Raw genomic sequence first — 12,544 nt, 5'->3', positions numbered from 1 at the left:
GAAAATAAGGGACTCAAATTCAAGGATATAATTGGTATGGTAGTCCAAGAAAAGCTGGCTTTATTTGCAGATATTTTGTACCAAACAAAACCAGAAAAAGACATTACAGTGTTGTGGAACATTTTGAGACCACTTCAGATCTTTTCGGGATACAAAATTAATAAAGCTACAACAAAGGCAATAGTGGTAAATTATGTACCCACACATGAACTGGTTCAGGAATACCCACGTTTATGGACATGATACAATGAAACATTTAGGAGTATGGATTAAAAATTATTCTAGTGTGGCAGCTAAGGATATGTGGGAAGAGACTAAACAAAAGATAATACAAAAACTGAAAATGGAAGCTTTGTTATATGGGTACAGATAGTAAGGTGCAAGCTATTTTAGTCCCTTTAGTCTTATAAATAGGTCAGGCATATTTTTATCAACCAAAGGAGAAGTTGTGGGTAGCAATTAATAAAGAGCTGAAGGACTATCTGGGAGGGGAAGATGGTAAGTGTCAGGTGAGATGAGCAGATTCTTCCAGTAGAACAGGGTGGTTTGGGATTACCCAGTCTGAAGGAGCATTTCAGAGCTACAAAGTTAAGACTCCCATACACAGCACAAACAGAAATCTATAATTCAAAGTAGAAAGGTATGATGATGAGACACGGGGGAAGCTCAAGAAACAAGGAGAGACTGGGACTTCGGATGCAGGCCTGTAAGGAGAACAAGAATCATGCAGAATATTATATGCATGAAGTAGCAGAAAGTATTCTAAGAATTAAGCCAACATGGGAATGGAGAAAGGAGATTCTGTCAATAGGTATGATTGCAATTAGGGATACAGACAATAGGGAGCCAGAAATTACTAGAGAAAAATGGCAAAGGACCCAAGGTATTGGGAGCAAATAACTAGAAAGGGAAAGATGACAGAATGGGAAGATGCCAAGAATTTGGACTGCAGGTTAGAGATTGCTTTTTCTATCCTGGATTGACATCAGGGTATAGGCAGACAAAGAAACAGGGGGTCCTAAACAAAAGACCAGCACTGGTAGAATTTTTAATAGAATCTAGCACAGAAGCCTCCATTTAAAAAAGGAATAATTAATACAGCATTTAAAATATTGCAAGACAACTATAAAAATCAATCAGAAGAGGTTAGAATGGATTGGGAAGACAAATTGGATAAACAACTCGCAAAGAAACAATGGCAAAATATATGTATGCCTCCCCAAACATGCAACAAAAATCTAGAAGACTTAGTATGTTTGCCTGGAAATGTTTACATAGCTATTTTATACCCCATGTAGACTCATTTTTACAGCCCAAGTAGACACCAAAGAAAACTTTCCTCAGGTAGACAGTAAATGCTGGCAGTGTGAAGGGTAGAAAGAGTAATTGCGAACATTTTCTTGGAGTGCGGAGAGTTAGCGGACCAAGGATTCTCTGCAGGATGCACTGTTGGAGATGGTAGGTAGGAGACTGGTCTGACGAGGGAGATGATTTTTCTGAGCTATGGTATAGAATCTGAATTGCCTAGACATGGTAAAGCCTTGCTTTGTCTAATAATGCTGGCTGCCAAAAAAGCAATTACTAGAAATAGAAATCAAAATCTAAACCAGCTATACTACAAGCAGTGAATGCAGTAACAGATAAAATTAGAAAAGGGTAGGAGCAAACTACATAAGAAAAAATGGGAACTGTGGGAACAATACATACAAGGGAGGAATAAGACCTAAAAGGCAGCAGGACTTAAATTGGCTATATAATGTTTGATTGAGAAAGACTGGATAGATAAGTGATGTATAATGTTTGCAACTGGGAGTGTATCACCATGGTAAGCAACGTAAAATGCTTGCGACTGGGATTGTGTTGCCGTGGTTTTCATTTAAATAATGTCTGACTGCCTATATAGCAAGTGCTGGTTTAATGAAGAGGTTTCTTGTTTAAAAAGGCAGGAACAGAATAATTTATGTAATACTGCTTAGGTTATGCGCTATGTAGCAATATATGTAAAGTATAATGTTTATGTTAATACAGTTTGATTACTTTTTACATGAATGTAAATTTGCCTATGTCACAAGTGATAACTCAGAGGTGTTTGAAAAAAAAAAATGGATGGGTAATTGGAAAATCTCCCCTGGTCTGGCACTTTTCATGGGCTGAGGCAGTCAGTAAATCATCCCCTATGCAAATCAAATTTGTGAGTCACGTTTGGGATGCACGGCTAGGCTTATAAGGGCCCTATTGGTAGTTAAGCCCAGTATGCAACTATAAACCTAAAAAACTAAGAAATGCAAGTGCTTTCTGAACTGTTTGATGGTATGAGAAGACTGGAGCAAATATGGAAAACTAGAAATATAGAGAATGATATCCATGTAGTACTGACGGTTTCATTGTATTTGGATGGAAATGCTCTGTATTTGCTAGTCAGATGAATCCATTTTTGGAGCTGATTTGGTGAAAGCTGTGATGCAGAGACAGAAGAATATGCAGACAAGGACTGAAATGCTGAAAACTAAACATTGGGGGCTACATAGCTGAAAACTAGTGGTAAGGGATTATCTGTAGAGAATAAAAATGAATAGCTACAGTCTGACAGGTATGTGTAAGACTAAATTCTGTCTGAAAGATATATGAAAGATTAGTGGGACAGAGAATAGGAAACAAAGAAAAGATGACAACTTCTTAGCATAATGTAGGGTGAAGGACAGACCAGGCTAGCTGTATTTGCATTGAAAGTACAAAAGACTACAGCAAAAAGTCAACCCGTGACCTTGTATATGTCAGAATGGGTATATGAAAGGTTCAGAGAATAGTGATTTAAGAAGGGACAGCTCAGTCTAACTGCCCCCTAAGACTAAGTAGAGAGGACAAGACCATCTACCACTTAGGTTGAGTAGGATACTGCAGTCTCAGTAGCTCAGCAAGTAGCACTCTTTTGCTGCAGAGGCCCATAGGGTTTTGTCCTCCATAGGATAGTTGGATTCCCTCTCTATTACTGACACTATAGTGTAGCACAAGGGGGGTGGGGATGCACTCCTCAGTGTGCTGTCCTTTGGATGAGATGTTATACAGGGCTGAACCGGTGATCGCTGAGGTGGATGTAAAAGATCCAAGGCACTTAAAAAGGGGTAGGGAGAAGTTCCTGAGTGCCATGGCCAAATTTCCCTTAGTCAGTATATGCATCATCATGGGTCTCCCCTGAAAAAAAGGCCACTGGCCTACTGAGTGTAACAGTCAAACAAATGTAAATAAGTAAAAATAAATATAGGTAAAGAACGATCGTATACACAGACATCCGCACACTTGCGCACACACATACAAGTAGAAGAATCACCACAGCCAAATTTGGAATAGAGATAGGGACAGAGTAAACTTTACACACACAGTAACACCTGGTAGTTGGCAAACAAAATTAAGGCATCTCTTTCATGCAGTCCAGAGTTGGATTCCATTAGTCTCAGTTTGCCTGTTGTGGGACTCCGAGCAAGCAATTTAATCAGAAAGTAGCCTTGCTCAGCCCTGAAAAGTAAATTTGTGTTCAGTGGGCTTTCCCAGTTAAAACATAAATCTGTAGCTCTATTTTTATGCCACTGCATTTTTTTAAATGTAATTTGAACATTTCTTATATAAAGAAAAAATACAAAGCTTTTGTAAACCTTGCTAAGAATAAAGGACTACACATTACAGGTTCCCTGGACTAGGGCTGCTCACCTAAACTGGGTGTGCATAAGACTGGACTGAATATGATTACTGCCTTCTAAAGGCTTCAGCGTTGAAGTGGCTGCTACGTCACTGGACATTTGACTAATGCTAACTGAATGAAGGATGTTAACTGACAAGAACCACAGTATGAATTTATCCTTTGTTGTTTAGGTTTGTCTCTCATTTTATAAATTTATGTGCCACAAAGTGGAAAGGTAAACCATGCAAAACAGCAAATTCAAACAGTTTAGATGTACACCTTTGTTTAAAGATTCACTCACTAAAGATGTGTAGCAAGTAAAATGGTGGTGTCATTTACTACCAATTTCTACCAATATAACGTTTAAATTTAAAAATTACTGCAGGACTATTTTTTAGATAACTTCACATGCATTTACCAAAATGATGCAATAAATCAGAAATCTGCACACACTGATTAATCAGGACGCCAGAGTACATCAGGCCTATCTGCAATGGAAGCTCCAAGAGGGTTAAATAATGCTCCATTATAGATAAACATACAAAATACAGTTGGATGGATTATTTTGTCCAAAAGATTCAAGTTCATGATAATCTCCCACCGACTTCAACAAAGTTTAGTGAAAGCCTTCTGTAGTGTTCTCTCATTTATTTTCAGAGGCTTCCTACTTTCCATATGCTTCCCATATTGGTACAACCAAATTTGTCTCAAACCCAACTGTGGAAGTAGTGGTCGACTAATGAGATTATCAAGTTACACACAGTGAAAGTACAGCCTGGACAAGTTGCATTCTTTCCAAAATATTAAGTTCACATTTGAACCCCCAACAATCTTCTTAGTACTAGAAGTTCTCCAGATTTTTCAGGAATCACCATTTTTAAAATTTCAACTATCCCCACTGGGCACACAGCTTTACTTGTGCAACAAAAAGAAGACCAACAGTCATCTTCATAAAGGAGAAATAAAACCTTATTTTTGGAGCCTGTCCCACACCACCCTTCCTCAAAACAGGACAGCAATCTACTCAATGTCTGGTTTCTATCACACACCACCCTCCACAACCAAAGATTATTTTGCAAACTCCAAATGTAACAATTTATCAAACTTCTGACAGTGGTTCTACTCCTACAACTAAAACTCTCTAGTCATTGAAGACCAGTCTTGTCAAACATACTCTAACGGGATGCTTTAGACAATCTCTCCCAGAAGGCTACCCAACCCCAGTGAAGAAGCATGTTCACCACTGTAGGGAAATATTGCAATACATTTTTCCAACAAATCACCTGTTGATCCTTGATGAAATAGTGCTTGCCAGACACTTCTACTAGGGAATAATCCATATAATTGTGGTGACAACTTGAGGGGTAGGAAATTTCCTCTTGTTGAATATCCTATTTATCAAATGTTCTGCTGTGAAATGCAAACTCATGATCACAGATGGAGAGAAAATCCAGTCAGTTGGGACTGCTTCCCCTTATTCATAACTGTACTGTCCTGTAGTTAATCTATTAAGTACCAATGGGCTGGGCACAGTACCTCACCCTGCAAAAATGATTTCCAGAAGAGATTTCCTAAAGCTCGATGAAATTTACAGCAACCAAAATTGATTGTCAACAAACTTATGCGAGAAAGAAATTTAGGATGATTGACAACTTAGTTGACTTGTGAGTTGCTGTTAGGAAGGTGAATGACATCTTTCCCTTCCAAAAAACACTTGGCTGAATACTGCTATAGTGGAGAAGACAGCAGAATATGTCCCTATGGCATTCTCCCCAGCTTTCTCTTACATCACTCCTATATAATATCCTTTGCAAGCTCAGAAGGACATCATTTTCAAACTTCTCTCTATTAAAGACTTTCCTTAGACCAAATGAACACAATGAAAGTCTTTCAAGAAATTGGAAAGTGTTCTATGACAACTCTCCAAGAGCAGCATATACTTAATTTTATATGATGTGATGTGTTGTAACAAAAACTAGATAAAGAAGGTTTACACCACTGTTTGCTTGCTCACTGACCTGATGAATTCAACTTTTAATCCCCCACACACGCTTTTCTGCATTGTTTGTGGATACGTTCCTAGTCTGGTAGTATTTTCTTGGAAAGCACTACTTTTCACTTTCATTTACTGAAAATCTATGGGGGAAGGTAACTTACCAAAAATAGATACTGAAGTCCATAAATGATAGAATTTATTGTTAATACCGGTTTCCAATCCTCTCTGAAAAGGAAGGAGAAAAATGTGTAAGGAGAAAAATAAAATCAAATACAACAAAGTTGAACAAATCAGGTTTTCATCTGCACAAAAAAAATTTAATTACAAAAAGCCACAAATATTTTACCTGCATTTGTTTGCCATGAAAGTCTGACTGGGCTGTGACAAACCTCTTTTCAGTGGAGGTCCAGGGAGAAAAGCTCCACAGTTAAATCTTACAAGATTTCAGACAGTACAATACAAGGCAAGACAGAAAATGTTAACCATCACATAAAAGATGAAAGCTCAGACTATGCAAGAAGATCAAAAGGACACTACAGAAAAAGAAAATAAAAAGGAAGGCACCCGAAGCAAATGTAACTTTTTTCACATTACGCGCTTTCATCCGCCAAATAACCAGACTTCATCAGAATAACTTCTAAACTAAAAAGCCAGCACAAATAACATTAAAAACCACACGACTGAACCTTAATTGAACCAAATTTTTTCTTAAAGGTCCCTCTTCATTAAAATATTCAGAAAATCTTTAACCATTATGACTCAATATAAACCCTAAAAACAATTTCTATGTATATAGAGACAACTCAATTTAACAGTTCTTATACATTCATTAAAAAGCCAATTAAATAGCAAACAGATTTTAATTTCAAATAACTTGATATAGAGATGGTTTTATTAAGATCAGGTTTGTTCCCAGCATTGCATCTCAACTGTCATTTTAATTCCTGGTACTCTAAATAAAGGTCATTTGGTCCACCCCCTTAGTCCCTTTATGGACATTGTCAATAGTTATAAACTTAAAGCGAGTCGGGAAGTCCTTAATATGCCTATATAGGGCACACTGCGTTCATCTTTTTTAACTATGTCGGACCCATGTTGGTAAATTCTGTTCCTAAACTCTCAAGAGTTTTACCAATGTAAAATCCTTTACACTGTTGGCACTTTGCAACATAGACCACCCCCTTACTGCCACAGTAATACTTCTGTTTCAATTTTATATTGCCAAATCCATCAAGATATACCCCCTGGTCCTTCTAAAATGTTTTTGCATTGAGAACAGTGCCCAGATTTAGTCATTTTTCCTTCTACTACTTTGTGTACTATTCTTTCCATCATCTTGAAGTATCTTTCTGGTATACTATGACAGGTTTTTCTCCTACTTTGTCCATAAATTCTTGTTCGACATGAAATCTGGCCCAGTTCTTAAATATATCTCGCATGCCACTAAAATGGAAACAAAATGGAAGAATAAAAGCTTTATTAAAATTAATGTCTTTTTGGTGGCCAACTGGTTTCACTGCTGATTTTGTTGTATCCCAAGTAATGGTGCATAGGTTCCTTCAGTTCTCTACTTCCAGAAAAACACCAGAGAAAGTCATTGGGGTACCTCCTCTTAGATAACATATCCCACAACTTTCTCCAATCATCCCCAAAACATACACAGTCACTAACCACGCGGGTCAGTCTTACACACTGGCCCTTAACTAGTGTCTTCTTTTGGTAAAGAGGATGCAAACTATCAAAACGTAGCAGAGAGTTGGAATAAGTTGGTTTCCTGTAAAGTGTTGACTCAAATCTACAGGCTTCTCTGTTGTTCTTGATAGATACATCAAGAAAATTGGCACACACCATCTGCTTTCATGGTAAATATCAACAATTCGGTAGATCTGTTGATAAACTGAAAAAAACTGATCCAGTTTGTCCCTAGTGTCCCTCCAAAAATGATGTCATCAAAAAAAGTTTATATAGGGAACATGAACTCAAATTGAGAATTAAGAATCAAGTTAGTTTCCTAGAAAGCCCTCACAATGTTTGCAAGATTTGCAAGAACTGGGGCTCATGCCGCACCCATTGTCACACCATTCTGCTTAAAAAGTGTTAAACTGTGAAAAATACACTGAAGTTGGGACCTAGATGAAATATTCTGGATTTAGCCGTGCACAGAGTTAGTACACGTCAGAAAAAAACTAACACAAAAACTCAGAAATAAACTACTAAGTGTGAGACATTTGCCGTGTCCAAATCAGTGTGTACAGAGACTGAAAGAACCAATCAATTCCAATGTCATGGGGAATGAAAGAAAAGATATCTGACATTTATCATTACAAAAATGGTATCATGACACAAGCTGTCTGCAACACTAGTCAAAAAATCCCAAGAATCTTTTAACAAATATGGACAGTTATCAAATACCCCCCTTAGTCTGTTGACCAATGGATTTAGTTATAAAAAAGTTTCTTTGAGGCTTTTGCATCTACAATAGGTCTCAATGGGGGATCAGAAAGATTCTTGTGGATTTTTGGTTTCCCGAAAATGGTAGGCGTGCTTGGATATAGGACTTTCATAAATTCATAATCACCCTTTGCTCATTTAAAAATAAGTCTTCCAAGGCCAAGTCAATTTTATGTAATGCAACATTCATCTCATTTCTGGAAATCTCCTCATATGCCTCTGTATATAATATTGCAAGCATTTTACTAATATAATCATTTATACTCATGATCACAAGCCCCCTCTCATCTGGCTTCATTACCCGAATGAATCCATTACTGGAAATCTGTCAAAAGCTTCCATTTTTCCCTTTTTAAATTCATGGGGCATTGAGATGGACAAGCTATTAATTTTCTAATTTCCCCTTCACAAAGTCTCTCAAAAATACTAATAGGGTGTGGGGGGGTGCAGGTACTTGGTCTCTTAGTAACATTCCCTCCCCATGTCAAGTTATTGTTCTCAAATAAAAAAATTGAAATAAAGTTCCCTTGTATAAGATTTGAGCTGAACTAAACTATCGAGCTAAATTAAAAACTAATCAATCCTGGCACTCTGGGTAGGAACAAAAGTAAGCCCCTTTTGAAAATAGTTGGCCCAGGCTTCTGTGACTTGAATTTCACTAATTGTAAATTTTGAAGTCTTTTAAGGAAATAATGCTACAAGTTGGTGTTAGAGACTCTACCAACTGCTGCCTCTCCTTGCACCTCTCTTCCTCCCCCTGTGGGAACAGGTCCTGGAGGCATAACTAGAATTGGGATTTGTGTAGTTCTCCACACTACACAGAAAGGACATACGGATAGAGCTGTAGCAACATTTAGCCAGGAAAAGAGTGGCAGAAGGATAGTTTGGAATCCAGGATGTGGTTTTTAAGGTTTGCTTTGAAGTATTTTGGATTTATGACTTGTCTTGAGTCTTGTACAAGAGTATTTCAACATATGGCTAAATTACTTCAAATGTATTATCTGGTCTACAGACTTTGGAAGATGCGTGTCAGACCGGAGAGATACAGATGGGGAGTGTCATACCATTATTGTTTTCAGTGATGGACATTGTGTGTTGAAGTATACTTTGGACCAGTTCAAGGTGACTTAATTTTTGACAGCGGAACCAGTTTAGTTGGCCGAGTGCTAAGCAATGAAGGGTTTTACTTGGAAGGTTACAAACTTGGCTATTTTATTATAACATTGTTTCACTTTTGTTTAAAGGGGGATGGTGTTGCACTTGTTTCAGAAAGTTACCACCACACTTTGATCCGCTGGTAAGCAGGCAGAGACAGCAAAACGGTAGGCTTTAATAAAAGTGTACGTCAAGCCTGTACCAAACAGCTCAATAAGATGCAAAAGGTTCAAGGACACCACTGCTGTGCTGGGGTTCTGCCTTCCTGCCTCGCACCAGTTGAAAAACCTATATTAGGATAAAGGGAATTTCTTAGTGTATGTTTTTTCACAACTAAAAAGAATTTCAGCATTCCCGCACAGTACTGATGTCTGAAGGGCAACAAGCTTAGATTATCCAAACTGGGAGCTGTAGCTTTTCTAGACAAGAGTGTATGAGGGGACCTTTGGTTCTGTTAAAAAAAAAATCCAATGGCAAAGGCAGCACCTGCTGCTCCCACAGACAATCCCATAGGGTAGAAAGTACAGTTGTGTACGCTTACCATAAACGTAGATGTTAGAGTGTATTCACTGTTGCAGTCATCACCTGCGGGTTATACCTGCTGTGGTAGCCCTCGGCCGGCCCGCATATCAGAGTCAATGTTTTTGTGCGCCGGCTGCCATCGCCTGTAGTCTGATGTCAGGTCGTTAGTACTATAAAGCAAGGCAGATGACATTACATCAGTTTTTCTTGCCCTAACCCATCAGAAGCACAAGGGAAGAGAGAGGAGTGGTCCTGGTGGCCAAGAGCCACCCTGGGAAGCATGTGTCCCGTTAGGGTAAGATGTGAAAAGGGGGGATGGAAACCAAGACTGCAACAGTGAATACACTCGAACATCTACATTTATGGTAAGTGTACACAACTGTACTATGCTCTTTGTGTTTCACTGTTGCAGTCATCACCTGTGGGAGGATTCCCAAAGTTGAGGTAAAGGGTGGAAGGAAAGAGTCCTAGGTATGGGAAAGGAGCCCCTGCAGAATTGCAGAGGCAAACTCTGCCCTAGACTGTGAAAAGACATGTAGGTGGTAATGCTTTGTAAAGTTATGGAGAGAGGTCCAGGTGGCCGCTTCCAATATGTCCCTGGTAGGTGATATTGGCAGTGGAGGTTGCCCTAGTGGAGTGGGTACAGACTGACCAAGGGATGGGTTTCCCATGTAGTCTAACAAAAATGGGTACAGTGTGAAATCCATTTGGAAATTGTTTGTTTGGAGATGGGCTTCCCCTCTGCCCCTGGGGCAAAGCTTACAAAAAGCTTGTCAGTTTTTCTGAATGGCCAGATAGTACCAGAGTTGTCTGTGCAAGTCTAGCGAGTGTAGAATTCTTTCCTCCTTGTTTTGAGGGTTGGGAAAGAAGGTGGGAAGGTGTATGGCCTGGTTAAGGGTCGCATCAAATACCACCATGGGCATAAAGGAGGGATCAGTTCTCAGGGAGACTTTGTCTGCATGGAAAATTATGAAGGGCTCGACAGCCATGACAGCTTGAAGTTCTGAGACCCTTCTGGCTGTGGTGATCACTAGAAGGAAGGCAGTCTTCCAGGAGAGGTATATCAATTCTGTAAAGGTTCGAAAGGAGATTAGGTTAGCTTCTCTAACACATAATTCAGGTCCCACGGTGGAGTAAGTCGTCTTCTAGGAGGCCTGATATTAGATGCCCCTCTGAGGAACTGCTTAACCAAAGGATGAGAGATGGGGTTGGGTCTGAATCATAATGGGCAGAGATGGCCAAGGCATGGATTTTAAAAAAGGAGAAGGCGAGACCACTATTGAGCAACTCTGCTAAGTAATCCAGGATGACAGGGATAGAAGGTTGGGAGGTACTGTCCCCTTTAGATAGTTTCCAGGAGCAGAATCTTTTCCATTTTCCTGCATAAGATTTTCTTGTGCTGGGCCTTATACCCCCCCTCTGTTGATGTTCAGGACCGGTTAGCTTAACAGTGACTTCTTGTTAATGTTTAGTGTATGAGCCATGCTGAAACTGAGTTTCTGTAGGTCTGGGTGCAATACCTTCCCCCTCTCATGGGTCAAGAGGTCTGACCTCAGGGGAAGCAGCTTGGGGGTGCTGTAAGGTCAGACTGCATAGTAAGGGGTACCAATGCTGTGTGGGCCAATCTGGAGCGATGGGGATGGCCTTTGGTCTCGATTATGATCAGAATCTTGGGAAGAAGGGGCAGAGGAGGGTATGCGTACACAGAGGGAGCTCCAAGGGAAGGTCAAGGCATCCACCTTCCATGCTAGGAGGCGATACTCCCTGGAGCAAAACCTGCGCAGCTGGTGGTTGAGGTTCAAGGCAGAGAGTTTCACCACTGGGGTCCCCCACTTCTGGGTGATTTGCAGAAAGATTTCTCTGTGGAGCTGCCATTCATGGGGGTCCAGTAAGTTTCTGCTTAGGTGGTCTGCAGTATGTTGTTGATCCCTGGTAAGTACTGGGTAATTAGGTGTAGCCCCATGGAGGTGGCTATGTAAGCCACAGACACATAGCTAACCTGCACAGGGGGGAAGACTAGGTGCCCCCCTGCTTGTTGATGTACCACATTACTGTGGGGTCTGTTTTTATATGGAGTACCCCTGGCCTGAGATGGGGTTGGAAGGAAGTCAAGAGCGTTTTGCACTGCCATCATTTCTTTCTGGTTGAGGTACAAGTGAAGTTGCTGGGCATTCCAAAGGTCTTGGGTACACCTGCCTGGTAGGTGAGCACCCCAAGCTATGTCTGAGGCGTCGGTGGTGATTGTCTGATCGGAAGGGCAGAGGATGAAGGGAAGACCCTTGTTCATGGCACAGGCCTCTGCCCACCAGAGAAATTCATCCCTTATGCAAAGGATCAGATGGAGAGTGGTCTCTAGGGACTGAGTGCCGACACCAAAGGTTCTTAGTACCACTGAATCTTTCTCATGTGAAGCCAGGTGAGAGAGGATGCAAGATGCCATGTATCCCAGGGCTTGCAGGAACTTCCTCGCAGTGAGGTGACTTGTGGAAGCGAGCTGGGTGAAGTAGAGAGGCAGAAAACTCTGCTTTTCTAGGGATAGGAAGGCCATTAGGATTGCTGTCTCTAGCAATGGGGTTTTGCTTTGATTTGTTCTAGTTGATGGTGAACCCTAGGGAAGTTAGAAGTTTTTTGACAAAGATGATACTGGAGCAACTTTTCTTTGCTGTTCGCCTGAATGAGGCAGTCGTCCAGGAAAGGGTAAATCTGTACATTTCTCTGTCTGCAGAATGCTATAGCCGGGGCCA

At 40.3% G+C, this 12,544-nt stretch overlaps 1 protein-coding gene across 1 annotated transcript in view; it reads right to left on the bottom strand.

The window, feature by feature from the left end:
- Nucleotides 1-12,544, bottom strand: part of UBE2M (ubiquitin conjugating enzyme E2 M) — an 861,662-nt gene that overhangs the window by 218,277 nt on the left and 630,841 nt on the right. The window contains exon 4 of the mRNA XM_044059596.1: nucleotides 5,834-5,897. Within this exon, the coding sequence (XP_043915531.1) occupies nucleotides 5,834-5,897 (64 nt within the window). The remainder of the gene's footprint in view (nucleotides 1-5,833; nucleotides 5,898-12,544) is intronic.

The sequence above is a fragment of the Protopterus annectens genome, chromosome 17.part0 (assembly GCF_019279795.1).
Source record: "Protopterus annectens isolate FY-2018-M chromosome 17.part0, PAN1.0, whole genome shotgun sequence".
Lineage (NCBI taxonomy): Eukaryota > Metazoa > Chordata > Ceratodontiformes > Protopteridae > Protopterus > Protopterus annectens.
This window is presented reverse-complemented; position numbering and strand designations above follow the sequence as displayed.